Raw genomic sequence first — 21,766 nt, forward strand, 5'->3', positions numbered from 1 at the left:
AACCAACACTAACAAACGAAAAATACAATTTCTATACACCAAGATAACCATCCACATTAAAACATCCAATCAAACCATCTCAACAAAACAACCAACAACTAACCACCAATGGTCAAACAAGGTCTGTGTAAATACAACCAACACTAACAAACGAATAATACAATTTTTATCCACCAACACTAACGAACGAAAAATACAATTTTAATCCACCAACATAACCATCCAAACAAAAACAGCCAATAACTAACCACCAATGGTCAAACAAGGCCCGTGTATATATAACCAACACTAATGAACGAAAAATACTATTTTTATCCATCCGCCAACATAACCATCCAAATAAAAAAGTAGCCGATCAAACTATCCAAATAAAACAGCCAACAACTAACCGCCAATAGTCAAACATGACCGTGTATGGTTCCCGTCAGAGATGTAGTATTAGGCTATGTTTGATTCACCTGAAATTTTCTGATCTGAACTTATCTGATCTGATCTGATCTGATCTGAACTTATTTTTTCTGATCTGATCTGATCTGATCTGATCTATCTGATCTGATCTGATCTGATCTGATTGATCTGATCTGAATGATCTGATCTGATCTGAACTGATTGATTTACAAGATCTTATCTTATATAAATATATTATTACTATTATATTATTACTTTGTAAATCATTATTATGCAATACATTATAAGATCTTCTTTATAGTATTACTATTATTATCATTTTATTTCTATTACAACTTTTACACAACTTTTATAATAATAATAATATATTATTATTATTATAAGCACACAATAATAATATAATCATAATTATTATTATTACTAAAAATAATTATATAACTCAAGTCATTATTTTATAAGAGCACTTATACAATGTTATTACACTTTCCCTTAAAAAAAAGTTTCACACTTGAGAAGTCGGCAACTAACTCTTTTTTTTCCATATAAAATAGAAATAAGATATACAAACAACTATGACTTGAGCAAAAAATAAATAAATATCGTGCAACTTCAAATAGCTAGAGAGATTTGGAATTCGGTAGGAAGAGGTATACCGAATCTAAATTTATAATTTGTATCTCACACTTAGCTTATTTTGAAATGTAATCCGAACTTAGTAGTTTCGTTGTCATGAATTTGAGATATCATATTTTATATATTTCTTATTTTTGCATCAATCTTATGTTCTTAACACGTGGCTTTTAATTTTCTATTATTTAAACACACAAATAACTTAATATAATAATAACAATGACATTTATAATGGTAACAACAAGATTAATAATAATTACCAATATTAATAATTAATAAGTACAACAACACAACACAATAATAATTCTTTTGAACAAATGTACTAGTAAATAATAATACTCCCTTTGTATTTTTTTATCTTTCTCACTTAGAATCTTGACACTATTCACAATTAGAGATAATCTTTTAGATTTTTCTCAATATATAAGAAAAAATATAGTCATGTGTGGTCTTGTTTGATTCGTCTCAATGAGTACTTTATTAATATTCAATTATTATAATTTTTATTAATATGTAGTGAAAGATATTTAATAATAATGAGTTTTTAAATATAAGCATGATATGATCTGAACTGATCTGATCTGAACTGATCTGATCTGATCTGATCTGGTCTGATCTGATCTGATCTGATCTGATCTGATCTGATCTGATCTGAACTTATTTTTTCTGATCTGATCTGATCTGAACTTATTTTTTCTGATCTGATCTGATCTGATCTGATTAGATCTGAAATAAGCAAAAATAAGGTGAACTGAACATAGCCTTAGTCTATTAGACATGGCTCTCTTCCCTGCTATCCCTCTCTCTCCTGTTTGGAATTAATCTCGCGTTGGTCAGCTTTACCTTTACCTTTACCAAATCTTCGTCCTTAAAAAGAAAGACAACCCATCATCACCAACTTTAACTTTTGTTTCCTCCATTTTCTTCTCTTCTTCTCTGAGTCAAATTCCTTTACTTCATCAACATTCATCTGCCGTCCTTCAATCTCTTCCATTTATGTAAGACCTCAAAACCCTCAACCTGTTTTTTTTTTTTTGTTTGTGTTCTTATTGACAACGAGACCTTTTCATGCTTGGATCTTTTATTAATTTACTGTTTATGTTTTTTGTTTTCTTTCTTTTGGGTGTGTTTCTTTTTGTTGAATTCATGCTACATGATGTGCCAACTAATTTGATTGCATATTCTAGGGTTTTGTCTTTTCTTTCTCGTCTTATTAATTTACAATTGATCTGGGTACTTTATATATTTGCTTAGTTTTTAAGGTAAATAGGGAATAGTTCATTTTTTCCCATTTGTTTTTTCTAACTTAAAAGTTGATTCTTTGATATATTTACATATTTTTGTAGAATTTTGGTTCATCAATTTGAAATTGAATGCTTCTGGAATCGGTGGTTGTTGTGTTGGTTGCATTATACTTGATTACATGACCTTTTTCTTCATAGCATAGAAATTCTTGTAGCTGGCAAAAATTGTTGGTCTTATACTTGTATATTTGCAGAATATGATTTATTAATTTGTATTGAATTAGAGAAAAAGGTGTCTTCTAGACAGACAATGGTAATTTTGTAAGATATGCCTAGAGTGGAGTTGTGCCATGGGTTGAATAATTTGGATTGGTTGCTCTTGTAAATGTTCTATGCTTAACTAATCGAGCAGTTGTTCTCACTCTGCCTCTTGGTGGTGAACAGCTGATTGAGCGAAGTTCGTTACTTTTTACGAACATATTATTGGGTGTTGGCTAATTACAGTAAAAGCCTTTTGTTCCACGTAGTAGTAAGATATTAGGATGTGGTTGGCTCAATGTAATTTGCATAGAAATCATTTGGATGCTTCACAAGTACGCTTATTTAGGCTATTTGCAAGGGGAATTGCCTTTTTTAAGAGTTTGCAACTTGTTAGTGCATTGTCTTCTGATGCAATGTTGCGATTATTTATTTTGGTTCTGCTCATAGTGTAGGTGCCTGTAAAAGAAGATAATTTGTTTGAAGTTGATTCAGTAAACATGATTATCTGATTACAGAAATTCTGAGGCTATTCTGTGGAACTGTGTAAAGAGAATGGCAGCAGAAGAACATATTGACTTATCAGCTTTAAAGTATCGACTAGGTGAAAAAAATCCATTGTGGAGAAAGGAAATGGCAGCAGAGGAACATGCTGACTTATCAGATTTGAAGTCCGGGTTGGGCGATAGAAATGCATTATGGAAGGAGGAGATGGAAAGATGTGAATCTCAAGTGAATGTGTTGCAAGTGAAATATATGGAGGTAAAAGCCTCTATTGATGGATATGAAGAGGAGTCAGATAAAGAGTTGGATACTCTATGGAGGAGAGTGAAAACAGCTTCAACTTTATTAACCTATTTGAAGACCAGGGCAAGAACGATGGCCGTTCCTCACTTAGCACAGGTATCCTGTGGGATAAAGCAGTTGGAAGGGGTAGGGCTTGTTGACAAGGATGGAATTCCATTGTCTAGTTGGTCTAAGAATATTTATCTTCCTTCTTCTGATAGTTCTCGTGATGGAACAGATACTGGAACTAGTGACCAAAGTGGTGTCATTCATGATAAAGATGGAGCCTATGTGTGTGATCTACTAAACTCTGCGCATACAGTTACAAATGTGATGGAGACTCTAGTTAAAAGGGTCCTAATCGCGGAGTCTGAAGCGGCTATTGAGAAGGAGAAAGTAAACTTCAGTCAAGAAGAAATCAAGAAGAAAGAAACTCAACTTGAAAGCATGTCTCTGAAGCTGGAGGAAATGGAAAGATTTGCTTTTGGAACTAACTGTATTTTAAATGAGATGCGCCAGCGAGTGGAAGACTTGGTTGAAGAGACATCTAGGCAAAGACAGAGAGCTGCAGAAAATGAGCAGGAACTTTCTCGTGTAAAGCGTGATTTTGAGTCTCTGAAATCATATGTTAGTAGTCTCATCAGCGTGAGAGAAACACTTATTTCGTCTGAGAAGCAGTTCCAAACTATTGAAAAGCTCTTTGAACGGTCAGTGTATACTTAATTCTCCGTTCTTTATATATTAAGTGTAAATTTAGGCTATGTTCTCTTCAACTTATTTTTGCTTAACAAATTTTTGCTGAATAAACTTATTTTTGCTAAAACTTATTTTAAAAAGTTAAGGAGAACAAAGCCTTGGTATCTTTGTTTCTTGCCTCCGTCATCTTTTATTTCCCTAGATATGCTTACTTTTATCAATTGGGGTATTTGTCCTTTTGTTTTTTACCCTTATTTATTACATACCTTGTGAATTGTGATTCTTGCAGCTTGCCTGTTATGTGATTTGCATGATTATGTACCGTTGATGTTATATGAATCTCCGCTCTTATCTTTTGGACGTCTAAGCCTAAGTAAGGATAGGGAAAAGATTGCTTGCTAAGTTGATTTAGGTACTAGAGAATAGAGAATCATCAGCGTTATTTGCTGAGACCTAATTACATGGTAATGTAGAAAAGGGGGAGCCATGAAGGTTGACATGTCTACTCTAGGTTGTTTGTTTTGATTTACTTGCTCATAATTTAGTAGTAAGTGTGGTCTGAAATAGTTTGCAGATCTTGGGAGGGGCACTAAGTCACTAAATAGATTTTCTCAATCTTGCATTTGGGCTGCTGTGTGTCTCTTGTGACAATCAACTTGCTCCAGTACTTTTTTAAAAAGGAAAAATTCACAAGAAAAAGCTCAACTATTCCCCATTTTCTTTTATAAGTCCCAACTATTGATTATTCACTGTAGGTCCCAAGTATGACCTCTTGTGATTTTCATAGGGCTCGGCAGGTAACCAACCTGCTACAGCAGATTGAATATCACGTGACTGAATTAATTGAGGACATAAGCACATGTTTCTCCTCGAAGATTTTTTTTCTCACCTCTGGATCTCTCCTCTACTCTTTAGTCCATTTTCATCTCTCTTTTCTCCCTCTCTCTTGAGGTGCATTAATGGTGTCTGATATACCCAAGCAACTAACAGAGGAATTGTTGGGTACACACAACAAAATTCATTTATATACCTACTAATTGAAGCTAAATCTAGAAATAATTATGATTATTGAAATCGAACATTTCAGCTGTACTTTAAAGAAATCGAATTTAAACACCTAAAATTGTTTGATTGGAAGAGATAAGAGATAGGGAGGGAGAGATAGAGAAGAGAAAAACTGAAACCACCACCACTAGGCTCGATTAACGCACCATTTGGCTCAATTAACGCACCATTAGACTTGAAGCACATCTTCACTAACATTGGAACAACTATCTCACACCACCCAATATAATGGTCAGAATTGAGGAGAGAGAGTGTGTTCGATTTCAGGGGTCATGGCCAGTGGGTCGCGAATCTAGGTTCTGGTGGGTCGCAATTTAGGGTCGTGGTGTAGTATGGTTGTGTGCATGGTCTGGGTCGCAATATCGGGGTGTTGTAGTGGTGGCGGTGGTTTACCAATTCCAGTTTCAGGGGTGCTTGACGGGTGGGGTGGTTTCCGGTCTTGAGGGGTGGTCGTTTTGTGTGTGTTTTTGAAGGAGGAAGAAGATTACAGTGGGGGTGGGGGTACAGTCATACAGAGAGATGGGTTGACTTGTGTGAGGGAGAAGGAGAGAGAATGAGGGTGGATGAGAGAGAATGAGGGGAGAGAGATGTTGCGTGAGAGTGGAGAGAGAGATGCAGAGGAGGACAAGTGAAGAAGGAGAAGAGGTGGATCCCACAATTGAAAAAAATTAACCTGCTTAACCGGTTCTAAGTAAATAAGGACTTATAAAAATCACAAACTGTAAAACATGGGACCTGCAGTGAATAATCAATAATTGGGACTTATGAAAGAAAATGGGGAATAGTTGAGCTCTTTCTTGTGAATTTTTCCTTTAAAAAATTGCCAAACTTACTAACATTTTCCCGTAGTATAAGTGTATAACATCAACACTGCTCCATAAAATCATTTTTTCTTTACATATTGGGTAAAGATCACATGAGAACTTTGAGATGGAAGGATCAGAGTACATGGCTGTTCTTGAGCGCGTACCACGTCGTATAACCACCCTGATTGATAATAGTAACCATTGTGTCCCCATATTGTACGATTTTTTATTACAACAGCTACATGTTCAATGTTTTAGCAATATATCATGCCTTTCCTCCTGAGAAATCTTTGATAAAAACCAGAGGAAGTAATATATTTGACAGGCTTGTTTGGTGAATTCGTAGTCTATTACATTTTGGTTTATGTAGGAGCAGTAATAAAATAACTACTATTTGAACGGGTAATTGCTTATATGAAGTAATTTTCAATGCAAAAATAAATTTATTATGCTTCTCTTATTAGCTTCTCGAATCTTCTCTTTTACCAAAAGGCATTTGGTGGTCTTGGAATAGAATAGAATGGATGTGATACAATTTGATCAAAAAATTGTTTGGTTGATGACTTGAGGTAACTTTGGTATTAAATATTTAAATCTCACACCCACAGGTTTTTCACCCCCCTGTAATCCCATGAAATCTCGTATCCACCACCCTCCATAGAGATTGAGATCCCCGTACATCCCATTTACTAATAGATTTTAGATCCATACTTTTAAATGAAGCAAACAACTTAAAAAAAGTAATGGATTGTGAATCCATACCCATGAAACTTTCATTCACATACCATTCCATTCTCATAATTATATGTATTCTCTTCCAATCACCCTTATATCTTGCAATGAAATGTCACATTGACTATACTTCTATATTGCAGCTTGTTTTCATTTGGAGGAGCTGTGCTTTAATTGTTTTTATACTTGCTTGTTTTTGTCGCGAAACAGGCTGGCTGCCAAAACGACCCAATTGGAGGGGGAGAAAATGCAAAAAGAAGCTGAAGTACAGAACCTAATGGAAGAAAATGTGAGGTTGCATGCTTTATTAGACAAGAAAGAAGCACAGCTATTGGCCATGAATGAACAATGCAAGGTGATGGCCCTGAGTAATATCTAGACTTGGGGAATATCGTTTGCAGATCTTTCAATTTGGTCGAGATCTTATGTCCCATTCGATGTCTTATTTTGTATCCCGCCCCTTTCTAATTTTGACGCCTTATCAATCTAAAATGATTTTCCTTGTATAATTAGAAAGAGAGGGTGATGGGTGAAGATGAGAACTACTTGGTACAAAAGATGAGATACCAAGTGGGGTAGAGGATTCCTTCTGCTCCTAATTGTGTTGTTTGCTTTCTTTATCCTGTACTTTTGTACAGCTGCTTAGCTCCTCCATTTTTGGAAGCAGAGTTGAGCAACGAAAAAATATTCCATTTTGATTTGCTATTTCATTTTATGTAGCATGAAGGAAAAGCTGCAACAATTGTACTCTGTAGTGAATCAACTGTTGTAAGCATTGAAGTGGATTATCTGTTCAATCAATGCAAAAATGCTCCCTGTTTTTCTCTGAATATCCTTTGCTACCTTCTCTGTTTGTAAAGTCAAAATCATTAATTTGGAGTCATTCAATTATAGAATATATTTCAAAATCCGATATCGAAACAAATACTTTTTTCTCTAGAAAAACTACAAATGATGTAGATTTTTTTGGGTCCTCTTTTGAGAACTTCGTGGTAAGAATCTCCAACTCTTCTCTCCCACTTCACAACATTGAAATTTTTGTTTCCATCAAGATTTGAACTTTGGTTTTTCATGTGATATAAAAAGTCATAACATTGAATCTAAAGGTACTTGGTACAAATGATTTAGATGAGACTTCATGATGTTACAAATGATTTAGATGAGACTTCATTATGTTTCATAGAAGTATATCTTTTCAAGACGGGGTTCATCAATTTCTTGTAGTTTTGAGGTTGGTCTTCATTTGATTCAACTAAAGCTGAGGCAACTAGAGAACACTTGTTTGGGGAGGCTTTTTAGAGAACTTTGAGAAACCCTACTAGTGTCTCATGCTTGATTATAAAAAATTAAATGTTATAATAAGTTAGTTGGTTGGCCTCAATGTATATTTTTAAAATTTTATCTATATAATTGTGTTTACTAATACTAATGATCAAATTTGGACGTTGGCAAGCGCGCAATACAACTTCTCTGTCAAGGATTATTTGAAGAATTATCATTCAATGAATCCATATTATCTTGGGTTTTTCCATTTACTTCTTTGAAAGCTAAACAAATAAGTTTCCTTTTCTTACCAATTTTTTTTTTTAAAAAATAGGCATACGTCATTATGTAGAGGACCGCACAAAATGCAGCCCATAAATACACAAAACGCATCCCGATTAAGGCTATGTTCAGTTCACCTTATTTTTGCTTATTTCAGATCTAATCAGATCAGATCAGATTAGAAAAAATAAGTTCAGATCATATCAGATTTTAAAAATCATTATTACTATTAAATATCTTTCATTACATATTAGTAAAAATTATAATAATTGAATATTAATAAAGTACTCATTGAGACAAATCAAACAAGATCCCACATGACTATATTTTTTCTTATATATTGAGAAAAATCTAAAAGATAAGATCTTGTAATCAGATCAGATCAGATCAGGTCAGTTCAGATCAGATCAGAAAAAATAAGTTCAGATCAGAAAATTTCAGGTGAACTAAAAATAGCCTAAGTATTGGCCCAAAAATAAGCATTGAACCAATTTCAGGCTGATGTATTGTACCCAAAGCCCGCTTTTTCGGACCAAAAATAGTGGGCTTTTCGGGCTACAATGGCCACGCCAAAATTTTGAACAAGACAATATTTTTAAAGCTTCCAAAAACCCGTCCAAACAAAAAAAATAGGGACAAGTCGGGCCCAAAAACCTACCTGAAAATATCCTCCCCAAACCCGGGAATAAACTGGGCCGAGCTAACCTTGATTTGCTATATTTTCTCTTTCTTCGAACTCTCCATATTCACTTTACTTTTTCACTCTTCTAAGCATTCCAATTTCTATCTTCTAAAGTCATTTGCTTGCATAATATATGTTGAAAAAATAGATCTCAAGCAAGCAGTTAAGTAACATGGAAACCTCCAATAAAAAAAACACAAGTTTCACTATCACAAACCCTCACAAAATACATTTTTTTTGCAAAATCGTTGTTTTTTGAATTTCTTATCATAAGATTTGCATTTTTTTCGTCTATTAGAAGTGTTATTCTCATACTCGTTGAAATCAACGATATATGAGATCAAAACTCAGCTAGAGATCCGAGACATGTATTTGTTCACTCCTTCATTAATTATTGTTCGTTCGAGTACAACTTGTTCATTGCGCTTGTTGTTCATGATGTCACTTGATGTTCATTTAATTACAATACTTGATCATGTGCTTCTTTTCGCTAAATTGTAGAACTTGTCGATTTGACTTATAGTTCATATTTTTTAATGTTCGATAATGTTCTTTATTGTCGCCTGATATTTATGTAACTTTAACCCTTGTTCTGTTGTTCACATGCTTATTCATGTTCTCTGATATGTGAACTTTTTCATTTGGCTTCATATTTGCATGACTGATGTTCTTTTGTTATTACAAGATGTTTGTTTAGTCTAATCTTTGATCATATGCTTCTCCATTTCCAATGATAAACTTGTTGATCCCACTTCTTCTTCATATTTTCATAACCAACGTTCTTCTGTTGTCACTTGATGTTTGTTTAAATCCAACCTTTGTTCTTGTGCATTTGAATTTTGTTGATTGGTTGAACTTGTTCATTTGATTTATTGTTCATATGTACATGATTGATGTTCTCCTGTTGTTACTTGTTGTTTGTTTACGTCCAACCTTTATTATTCCTATATGTAACTGGTATTTGTTGATTTGTTCTTCTTCAGTTCTTTGTATGCTTGTTACTCTGGTTCATCTATTTTTGTTTTTACACTTGTTCAAACAATTACAATTGTTGTTCTTTAATTTGTATTTTGAAGGGTTAGATTGATTCTATCTTTGTAGTACTATTGAATGGTTAGAAAACATTCAATTGTCACAAACACACTCTCTCTCTTTACCTTTTACATTTCTCTCAAGATGGTATCATCATTCATCAATGGATATTATAAGCTGAATTAGCTCTTCATCATCTTCAGTTCAGTAGCTTGGTGGATTGATCTATAACTTCTAACATATGTAATTTTAAAATAAATTTAGAAAATTGAGGGGGGCATTATATAATATATAACAACAAATGAAAGAATTTCTCCAATTGAGCCGTGATATTCCCATATCCGATATGGGCCAATATTATGGCATTTTATGTATTTTTTATGACAAAACTAATATTAAAAAATTATAAATTTTTTGTTTTTCATATTTTTTTTTTGGGCTTGTTAGTTGAAATCTTATATCATATCTTAACAATATCTTATCGTATCAGTTAACTATTAAATCATATCTGGGCTACATATAATCATATCAAGTAAATGGTATGGGTGATATTGCCCATATCGAATATGGGCAAATTTGTTTGTTCTTTTGTTTCTTTTAACTATCATTTCATTTCTTGGTCAACCAAACTGTGTAGCCTTGGGTTGATTTTCTTATTTTTTCTAATAGATATATCAATTTTTTTCTATTAGATTAAATCAGCCCAAGGACTAATCCCTACAAGGCTACTAGCCTGTAGGAAACACCAACCCATTGGCTGGTAAGGCATGCATAGCATGCTAATTAAGGGAATGCTGGGGTAAGGATCGAACCCCTGACCTCAAGGGGCAAGGGGGAGCACTTTACCCACTTGAGCTAACTCCTATCCTTTAATAGATATACCAAATGGACTTGGCATGTTTGCCAAAAAAATAATATTTAGCATTAATTAATATTTATAATTATGCATAAGAAAACGTTGTAAAAGGTTGATTTTATAAATATACATTTCGAGGCGACGTATCTCATGCATGAAGTATAAGGAGAAATATTATTATTATATATATATGTTAATTAAGTTGAAATAAATGACCAACAACAATAATACATTCACTCAAGTTTATGATTACAACCACTCTTGAGAGGCCACTCATATAATATAAGTACTTCTTATTGTGGCTTATTGGAAACAGAAATAAAAGTAGACATCCGCACTGGCTGAATACAGTAGTCTAAGACTTCAAGAACGTCATTAATTAGCGCATGAACATTCCTGAGTTTGACATGGAGACCGATGAAAGGATTAGCTATAATTATAAAAAGTAATAAAAATAAAATTAATGCACCTAGATACGGAAAGGGAAAATTTTTGTCTATTTACTAGGTAATCTACCCACCAGAGATAGACATTAATAATAAGTGGAGTCCAATAACTCAACAGAATTATTTATCTTTTAATTGTCTATTTCTAATGGTTAGTCTATCTACTGGAACGTGATTAGATATAGCAATCTTCATAGGGAATAATAAGGATGAAAAGGATGAAAAGGTAAAAAAAAGCTCCTTTATATATTTAATAATAAGCTCATTTTATAGCTGATACATAAGAAAAACAAAAGTGATACATGCATCATGCATGGAGTATAAGGAGAAATACTTCCTGCATGAGAATGGTATACTCTCAAGAATATATTTTGCTTATTTGGAATTTCTTCATTTTGCTTATTATATTTGTTCATGTACACCATCCAAATGAGCAAGAATATAACCTTGATATACTAATTACTATCCACATGTAATACTCAGATGTAAAATATGAAATTTAGATATCTAAAGTAGGAAATTATGACTTTGTTTGGTTCGGTGTAAAATAATTTTCATGGAAAACAATTTACAATGTAAAACACAATTCCAAAATTAGTTTTTCGTTGTTTGGTTCCATGTAAGAAAAATGATGAAATGAAAGGAAAAGTAAGAAGGTAGTGAGAGGAATATACAAGAGAAATAAGGAAAACAGTTGAAAATGGCTTTCCATCATTGTGAGAGTAATTTTACCCCAAGAGAAAATGGTTTTACATTTTTTTGCCAACCAAACAATGTAAAACTGAAAATACCTACCAAACGGAACCTATATCTTACTCCCTCCGTTTCATTTTGATCTACACACTTACACTTTTCACGCATGCCGATGCAAAACTTTGAGGACATATCTCTTTAGTTTTGTATTTGTAAAAATTATAAAAAGTACATATTAATAAAATACGTATTAAGACGAATCTAACAAGATTCCACATGACTATGTTTTTATTCATGTATAAATGACAAACGAGGGTCAACGTGCAATTTGTAAATAGGGTAAAATGTCAAAGTGTAACAATTAAAATGAAACGGAGGGAGTATTAATTACCTTCCTCAGGAGAACTCCAATAGACTCGATATTGGCATTACACCTTCCGAAAACTCCGACAACAGGACTATCAGTTTTGTTTGGCGACGAGAAACAAGTTAAATTATCAACATTCTTTCCTTTTCCATATGGTCCATATCCTTGAGGATTCAAATTGGTGTGAATCTTCAATGTTGCAACACCAACTTGTTTCCGATCTCTATCGTATCCATACGTTCCACTAACACGGGTCAAGTATTCACCATTCTTGAGCACAATCTATATATATATATATATGAATGCAAAAAACAAACAAAAAAAGCTGTTAGTATTACAAGAATTCATTAACTGTAAATCTGTAAAGTTTAATTTGTACCTTATTAACAAAGTGTGTGCTAGACGGCGGACCACTGCCACCAATCTGCACAGTCCTGGTACGTCCATCAGGCTTAGCTATCTCAAATTTGATTCCATCCACAACGAATCCACTGTCCACTGTTAGTTTAGTGAAATGCTCACCATCAGCAAGTTGAACGCGATAGTTTTCTGGCAATTGAGAACCATAAGGCCCGTATTGTTCAATCACCTGCTCCTGTGAAAGTGTACAAGAACATTTAGAAAACTAAAATTTGCATGCATGTAGACCCGACCCTTAACATGTCAAAAGCGGGACATGGAACAAGACCTCACTTTTAAAGGGCTCCAACTTGACAAAAAAAACTTTAAACATATAAGAATTGAAATTGATAGTCAAAATATCTGCAAGTTTCTTGAATTTGGTTTTTCTTAGAAATTAGAATGTATCAAAAGATTTTGAAGAGAAAATTTTAGTTTGATGCATATTTATTATTTGATTTACTTGTATATTTTAGTAGATTCTTTGAATTTTTTATATAGGGGCCTACTTTTTAGTTTTAACATAGGGCCTCCATATTGTTCGGGCCGATACAGCATGCATACTAACAAAGATATAAATAAGACAATTCGAAGTGGGTAAATAGATTGGAGAATAGAGATACTTATTCATCAACTTTGCGTAAAGAGAATTAGAAAAAAGAAAGACTAAGAAAGCCAAGTACTCACGTTAGCAACTGCTTGAGCCATTTCTTAAATTTGCAGATTAGCACGTAGGTTTTAGTAGTAAGTTTGCTACCATGATATGGTTTCTTGTAGTTCCGAGATTTTTTTTTTTGAATTTTTTTTTATAATTTTTTTTTAGAGTTATATCACTTTTTCGTTAGAGTTACATCACTTATTATTCATAAGAGTTATAGCGATTAAATTTTTTTCTCATTTCTCATGTAAGTATGCATTCTCATATGAACTCACTTCTATGTATATATCTCTATTATATAAGTCAAGGGAGGAAGTGTGGTGTCCTCTTTTAAAGTGACTAAAATACCTTTAATGATCTAATTAATAGAATAAAAAAATTACAAAAGCAAATCATTTAAAAATCACATTCCAACTTGCCATTTAAAACAAGTTTAAAATGGTATATGCATCAAATACTTCAATCAAAAATTAAATGGACAAAATATCTATATATATATCTAAAGTAAAATCCTTGAGGCCATGTGTCGTTCTGTTAGCAATTTCAATCCCACGTGGCATTACGTGGCATGCTCCTTTGATCAGTATTTCTCGAAGCTCATTGAGGGTGTCCACGTGTCATTCGAATCAAAGAAGATGTAATTGGCGTCAATCAAGGATTTAAATTGATATGTGATCTACATAATTAAGGAAACGTTTATTGGAATAAGGTCATGTGTGTCGAGCAAGTTACACGTGAAAATTAAAAAAAAAAAATTATCAATCACGATCTTAATTGAGAGATTTTCGCATAAATTATGGAAGCAATAAGGAAATCTGAATATCAATAACAGTATTATGGAAACAAATAATTATCGAATCAATTAGGAATCAATCATGGTTGTAATTGATAATCAACCAACCACCCATGCTAATATTAAGGAAACAATTTTACATTACTATAATAAAAAAAATTAATTTAATATGTTATACTCGGCCATATGTAGTATAAATATCAATGATTTTATGGCTTTGTCTCACCACACCACACCAAATCCAAAATTCCGGAATTTTTTAATTAGAGGAGAGTCTAAATGGCGTTTTTAGGATGGTCATGGCACACTATAAAACAGTTTGTTCGATTTTTATTCATGCGTTTTTATGATATTATCTTCACAAAAATACTAAATAGAAACCAATCAATAACCATAAACGTGATATGTCCGTAATTGAAGATGTAATTCATGAAGTCCATGTGAAGCACAATGCGCCTCAATTGAAGATACATGGCATCCGAAATTGGCACATTCTAATTTTTTTGATGTTGATGCAATGGTGTTAACACTATTTCGTTCGGGTCGTCTTTTGAGTCATAAGGTATAAAAGAATTCACGCATGATATATGTTATGATTCGCCTATATGGGATACTATTGAAGACGTTACTTCATCAAAACCTCGGTTTAGGGTACACTTGGATTGTGATAACATGATGTTATACTACCTACAACTGTTCCTCCAAGGATTCATAAAGTGTGCGATGAGTGTTTCGAAGAATTGAATTTGGTCGACGGAGATCTTCTTCAATTAAGTAGAAATAAAACTTTATTGTATTATTGTGCAAGTGTATTTAGCAAGTTGTTTTTACATACTTTTTATATTAATGTAGTATGTTAATTCTCTTAGTTGAATTACAAAATAAGTCCAATTAGAGTTGTACTTTTTTTTTCATTTTTAATATATATAGATACGTGTTTTTTGTCCAATATTAGTCATGGTTGTTTCCCCTCAAAAAAAAAAAACTCATGGTTGGTGATTAATACATGTAATAAATTCAAGCTTTTAAATACCAACCAATGCATGCAAGCCATTAAATATATCTACCACCTAATGCATGCAATACATTAAATGATAAATTTTTTGCCTATAAAATAGATTGCAAGTATCCGATTTTTTCAACCCCTCTTGCTTCCAATCCATCAAAATCGGTTTTAAAAATCTTGCTTATTATCCTTCAAATTTCTCAAAAACAATTATTTCATTAAATGGATCCTAGAGTTGCAAAACATGTCAATGATATTAACGAGTCTATGTATGAATTTTTTGAAGCATGGTCTGCCATTGATGAGGAGATTTCGAAATCTCTAAAAGCACTAGAAAATTAGATGATGAAGATGAAGTGGAAACCATGGGTTATGTTGGTATGATTATCTCCTTTCGTAATAAGATTGAACTTGCAACAATAGAAGCAAAGGAAAGAGTTCAGTATTTGGATTCCCTAATAAATGATTAATGTACTTAAACGTGTTCAACGATTGGGATGAAAAGCTGAGATTATGTCTTCAAGAAAAAAAAAGTATTCAAGTTTAGGTGGTGTTATTCAAGTTTATCTCATGTATTGTTTTGATTTCCGTATTAACTATGTATTCCATATCTCTTTTTATTTTTGATGGTCATGAATTTTGTTTATTACAAAAAGTCTTGCACTACATGACTAAATTATATTAAGTGAAATTTATAGTAATAATTTTAAATATGTATTATGTATATCTCTTTAGTTATCATGTCATTAATTAATTCAATAAAGAAAAAGAAAATATAATGTTAATTTTTTTTTTCGGATCTATAAAAAAACGTGGACATAAAATTTTAATTCTAACGTAATTAGTTTGTATATTTCGATCTAACAATGAACATATCACCGTGGGATTCTCTTATAGTGTTAAAGATTTTGATTTGATTTACCTTTTAATATATTTATTCGTTACCAAACATAAGCATTAAAACACTAATTATGAACATTTATATTTAGCAATTTAGAAACGAAATATTCCAGTGAATTTTTTTTTGATTGATTCCGAAATTAAGTGATTTCAAGCAACACATACTTTAATTTGCTGTATTTTTTTCTTATATATATTGAACATACAAAACAGTTGTTTTATTCTCTTTTGTGAAATGGATCCTCATGTCAATAAGGTGCGAAAAAATGAGTTAACATTGCTAAATTCTTTGATGAGGCAAGTTCGTGTTCAAAATAAGGAAATAGGTATATATATATACTGCAAATTATTATTTCCACACGTTTTTTTTTTTAAACTTTACTTTTTTACATTCTGTTAAAACATGGTATCTTAAATAAACCCTTTTCGATTTTTTATCACATTATAGTTCTAAAAAACAAAAAAATCGTTACATGAAATCCGAAGTAAAAAAGAAATCGTTACATTGTAGCTTAAATAAATCCTTTTTCGATTTTTTATCACAGTATAGCAATTTTCGCCTCTTTGTTCTGTTTGATTTTTTCTTTTTTTTTTGTCCACGTTTAGTATTAGTAGTATCATAAATTTATATGCATGTGAAATAGACAATATTCGTAAATGTGTAATTCTAAAAAAATGACATGTTAGGTGTTGTTGGAGTACTCATCTATATGGGACGTGTTCAATCAAAAATTAATCAAGAAAGCAAAAAACAATATATCATACTAATTGACAAGAGGTAATTTTATAATTTCGTGATTTATATTACATGTAATTGTAGTTATTTTCGTTTTTTCTTGCCATAATTAATATATTGATTAATTGTTTCTACTTATATCAGTTATACTGCTATGAAACTATGTGTTGTCGACAATTTTTTTTACCATTTAGAACAATTAAGTTCTGACCTATTACAAGACGCTGTGGTTGTTTTAGCAAGAGGATTGGTTTTGAAAAATGATGACGGTAAGCATGAAATTTGTATTATTTAGGTAACATATGTTCAAATTCTGTATTTGAATTACCTTTGTCTTTTTACTACATTTCATAGGCATTTATTTGCAATCTGTTGAAAACACACAAATCATGATCAATCCTAGGACAAGATTGCAAGCAAACTAAAACAGTGGTAAGCTACTATGTTACTTACATGCGATTTGATCATTTTTTGAACCATGCGCAACTTAACGTGTTCTCTTAATACATGTTTTGATTGGGTTAATTAGGTTTCGTAACGATCAATTTGTCCGACACAAGACACTATGGATAAATAAGACATCTCTTTCCGCTCAATAGATTACTATGCATCTCGAATTCAATGCGTTTATCCATTTCCTGAGTTTCACAAATACAACGGAGTATGTCCTATCTGATATTTACTTTATAATATCTTAAATGCGTTCGTTTATATTTATATAGATATGTAAATTAAATTCATTATTTCATTGTAGGGATGCAAATGTAGGGTTGTTGGGAGAATAGATGATATTGATAAAGTAAATAGTTCTAATTCCGTATTGCGCATATCAAAATTAAGGATATAAGTGGGTCATTAAGTGTTGGACTATCTCACAAGCAAATATGTTTTATATTACAAAAGTCCACTCTTGATCTACCAACACGAACTGAAGAGGTATGTATGTTAATATTATAATCTTCTATGATACAACTACAACTTTGTAATATAAATTTCGCATTATCGCTAATGATTGTTTTTTTAGGTTAAATACATGGACAACATACGAACCAAACTGTTCTCTCATATTGGAGATGCATATGTTTTGTACTTGAAGCGACATTGCTATGTTTTAAATCTAAAGTTCATAAAGTTGTGGATGTTACACACGTTTACTGGGCGGAAGAGTGTGCTTATCAATTTACTTGCAAGTTGCCTACTTATAGCTAACAAATGTATCACAAAATATAAATTTTATGTATTTTATTTGTTATTTAAATTTTCTTAGTTACAAATTGTGTTTCAATTATAATGTAAGTTTACTACTTTTTGTTATGCGTCATTAATTATATAATTCGAGGGTTTTGTTTATGTCTTAAATCATAATAGAATGAAAAGTTATTACCAATAAAGCATCATAACATTATATATAGATTATATGTAATCGTATTTATATATTCTGGTTATAAATTTGATTTATTACCAAACACTTAAAATAATAAACTAAATTAGTGCAATAATTAATATTGGACGTATATATAAAACAACCATATACAATTATTAGTCACGTTCTTAATAAAAAAAATAGTAACTGGCGTCAATTTTGTAATTGAATTTAGAAAAAATTTCCTATATTACATAGTGCACTAATTGGGGTAGTTTTATATTTGACATTTACGAGATTTTGGTAGGTGTTGCCAATAATTAGTGACTTTCCATTTTGTCAAATATTATTGCCAAAAGACACAACCATTTATAATAATGTAAATATGTATAATATATATACAGATTTATATATTCCGGTTTTTTACAAAAAAAAAAATCGAATTTTGATTTGTTTCGTTTATTTATGAATTTCTTAATAATTCATATATTAAAATGGAATTAATTGGGATATACATAGACATTTGGCAGTTACGAAATGTTGCTATGATTAGGTTTTAATTTTTGACTTTCCATTGTCTCAAATATTATTGCCAAAAGACACATCTTTTCATTTTCTCTAATCATGCATTTTTTTATGAATCTATATATATCTAAATATACATGCATAGTTTTTACACTTCATTTAACCAAAATACACCCTCCAAATTGATATTTCGATTTTTTCTTTCTCACACTCTCAAACATGGAATTCCCAAATGCAAAGAAGCCTAACATTGTTCATTCCCTTCCTACTGAAATTATTATTGAAATACTTTCACGCGTTGGTGCTGCAAGTGCTCTTGATTTATTTGCATGCAGAATGACGTGAGTTTTATATTTATATATTTCTTTTGTTTTTACGAGATTTAAATTTACACATTATCATCTTATGAAATTAATTTATTTTCAGTTGCAAGGCTATTAATAAAATGTCACACGATGAGAAGATATATAAAAAGGTTTCTTTCGAACATCTGTACATGCATTCGATGCGTAATGATGAAAATAAAGCAAGCTTTTTTGATTTGTGCGTGCAATACAAGAACCCAGAAGCACTTTTGCGTTATGGCATGGTAAAGTTGTTTACTTTTGAATAACGAAATTTTATCGCATGTATATTTTTTTGTTTATTTAAATTCTGAACATACCTAACTATTTCTCTATAGGTACAATATTTTACATATGTGTTGTTAGATGAAGGGTTGAAAACCATCGAATTGGCACATGCAGAGGGCAATTTGTTGGCCACATATTTATTGGGACTTTTGCTTATATGCAATGTAGATGAAGAGCGCAAAAAGAGGGGTGTATCGTTATTACTAAGTGTTTTTCACCAGCATCCAATAGATGAAGTGGTTCAATTAAGAGGAACTTTACGAGATATGATGGTGTCCCTTTGGTTAAATAATAGCATTGTTCGTGAGTCAGACCAATTGGTCAAGTGTGATCAAGGGCACCTTCATGAATATGACAACATTGTGGACAAATGGGATTACTTCGCATGGGGTCCTGATGATCTCAATCATTTATGTGACGCATAACTTATGTAATCGCGAAGCAGCCTTTTTTCTACGCTTGCTCGACTAGCCTTTTTAACTTATGAATTAGTTGTTTAAATGTTTGCTTTATATACATTTGTAGTTTATTTTCAATTGTATCAAGTTTCTTTTCATAATAAGAGTTTTAATTTCAATAAGATCAGTTTTTATTAATCTTATATCTTTTCCTTAGTAAATGATAATCATTTTTGTTAAGTTATGCTAAATTTATATTCAGTTTGACCACATATCAAGCAATCTATACCAATATTTAGATTAAACACTAATAATCAAAACTTATAATTGTTTAAGCCTATATAAGGTTAATTTAAGTAGTTGGCTTATTTAAGATTCATAATATACTTACCTATATATGCACGCTAACAATTAATTTTTAAGTAATGTAATTAAATATTAATGTTACGTCAATTTACGTAAAGGTTGTACATTATATGTCTTATATTTTTTTTATCTAAAAAAAAAAAATTTACGATTTGTGGGCAATTAATCTACACGATCTATATTTATGTCAGCAATGATAATACTTTTTCGCAATAATTGTATTTTAGGAATATATGGTCTAATCAATGAAAAAATAAAAGTAAATATATTAGTAATTGATTAGTTGATTATCGTATTTTAGTAATATATGCATAGATTTGTGAATATATGTCCTATATTTTTTAAAAACTCAACATTAATTCAGAACGAATCAACGAAGCATGCTACTATTATGTATTATAGATTTTTGTATTTTAGGAAGATATGTGTTACTCGAAGTTAAATTAGTAGTTAGTAGGATATGTTATTAATTAGGGCAGTTAATGATATGATTTTTAGTGATTTAATGATTTAAATGAATGTAAAAATTATTGTAAGTAATTAAGAAATCGGTGATTAAGATTATAAAAATTTTACAAAGGAAAAAAATTGATTAGAAAATCGTATCATTAATATATACGATACTCGATGTTAAAATAGGAATAGATATCTTATTAATTTTTTTTTTATTTTTTTAAGAGGAGATATCGTATTACTTGATGTAGTTGACGATATGATTTGACTGATTTAATGATTTACATTAAGATAACAAAAATCTTTACTCAATTTTAGAATAGGTGATTAAAATTGTAATTGATTAGTAGATATTCTTATGAGATATTCATATTTTAGGTATGTTATTCCTAATATCACTGTACGAATATATTTAAATGAAGGTAATAACTTAATGTAAGCAGTCTTATAATTGGTCATTAAGATTGTCAATGATTATGATATATTTAAATTTTAGGTAAGCAATTACAATCACTATAAACGAACAAATATATAGATTTTTAGATCTCTTTGTTAATTCAGAAGGAATCACGATACTATTCTTTTTTTAAAAAGTTTACAATAATAGAAATTTTCCAAATAATTGTATTTCATGAATATATACGATACTCGATGTTAAAATAGGATTGATATCTTACTTTTTTTTTTTTTTAATAGGAGATATCGTATTACTTGATGTATTTGACGGATTTTGAGTGATTTAATGATTTATATTAAGATAACAAAAATCTTTACTCAATTTTAGAATCGGTGATTAACATTGTAATTGATTAGTAGATATTCTTATTTTTCAATTCTCTAACCGAATTAGGTCTTAACTTTTGACCAAATCATTTCCTTAAATAGCTCCATATTAACGTGTATACTAATTCGTAGTATAATTTACTTCACTTTATATAAATACAAACTGACCTCTTCTCCTAATCTTAATCACATTTGTTTTGAAAACCCGTTTATTCCATATTTCATTCATTCGAATATATTCCTAGACAAATGGCATCCCAAAATGATGCACTGTTAAAAAAATAATTAATGTTTCTGATTTGGTTAAGGAACGAAATATATCACTATTGAAGTCCGGATAATAAGGGTTTATGAGAAGCCAAACTTTACAAACAATATGGAAGCTGGTAGCATTGAAATGATTTTGAATGGATGTACATGTAAGTGCTATGTAATTATATTATATAGATAGATATTTTTATTCGTTTCTTTTACTAATAGTCAATTATATTTTATATGTGTTCATAGG

The 21,766-nt window shown here is 31.1% G+C and overlaps 3 protein-coding genes across 4 annotated transcripts; 2 read left to right on the plus strand and 1 right to left on the minus strand.

The window, feature by feature from the left end:
* The first annotated feature begins 1,815 nt into the window (after positions 1-1,815).
* LOC104895142 (hypothetical protein) lies at positions 1,816-7,455 on the plus strand. Of its 2 annotated transcripts, none has more exons than XM_010681571.4 (3): positions 1,816-2,036; positions 2,991-4,033; positions 6,836-7,455. In XM_010681571.4, the coding sequence occupies exons 2-3, from the start codon at positions 3,096-3,098 to the stop codon at positions 7,002-7,004; spliced, it is 1,107 nt and encodes a 368-aa protein (XP_010679873.2). In that variant the 5' UTR covers positions 1,816-2,036; positions 2,991-3,095; the 3' UTR covers positions 7,005-7,455. The 2 variants fall into 2 exon arrangements, with proteins under 2 accessions (XP_010679873.2, XP_010679871.2); XM_010681569.4 differs by having other exon boundaries at positions 1,817-2,036; positions 3,059-4,033.
* A 3,998-nt stretch (positions 7,456-11,453) lies between these two features.
* On the minus strand, positions 11,454-13,444 carry LOC125494196 (protein GOS9-like). The gene is made up of 4 exons (XM_048637814.2): positions 13,333-13,444; positions 12,626-12,841; positions 12,271-12,528; positions 11,454-11,459 (listed from the first exon to the last, which is right to left on the minus strand). Exons 1-4 carry the CDS (start codon positions 13,351-13,353, stop codon positions 11,454-11,456), a joined length of 501 nt encoding a protein of 166 aa, XP_048493771.1. The 5' UTR covers positions 13,354-13,444.
* Positions 13,445-18,845: 5,401 nt separating this feature from the next.
* LOC125494195 (putative F-box protein At1g67623) lies at positions 18,846-19,683 on the plus strand. The gene is made up of 3 exons (XM_048637813.2): positions 18,846-18,967; positions 19,053-19,215; positions 19,309-19,683. Exons 1-3 carry the CDS (start codon positions 18,846-18,848, stop codon positions 19,681-19,683), a joined length of 660 nt encoding a protein of 219 aa, XP_048493770.2.
* Positions 19,684-21,766: the final 2,083 nt, after the last annotated feature.

The sequence above is a fragment of the Beta vulgaris genome, chromosome 6 (genome assembly GCF_026745355.1).
Source record: "Beta vulgaris subsp. vulgaris cultivar EL10 chromosome 6, EL10.2, whole genome shotgun sequence".
Classification (NCBI taxonomy): domain Eukaryota; kingdom Viridiplantae; phylum Streptophyta; class Magnoliopsida; order Caryophyllales; family Amaranthaceae; genus Beta; species Beta vulgaris.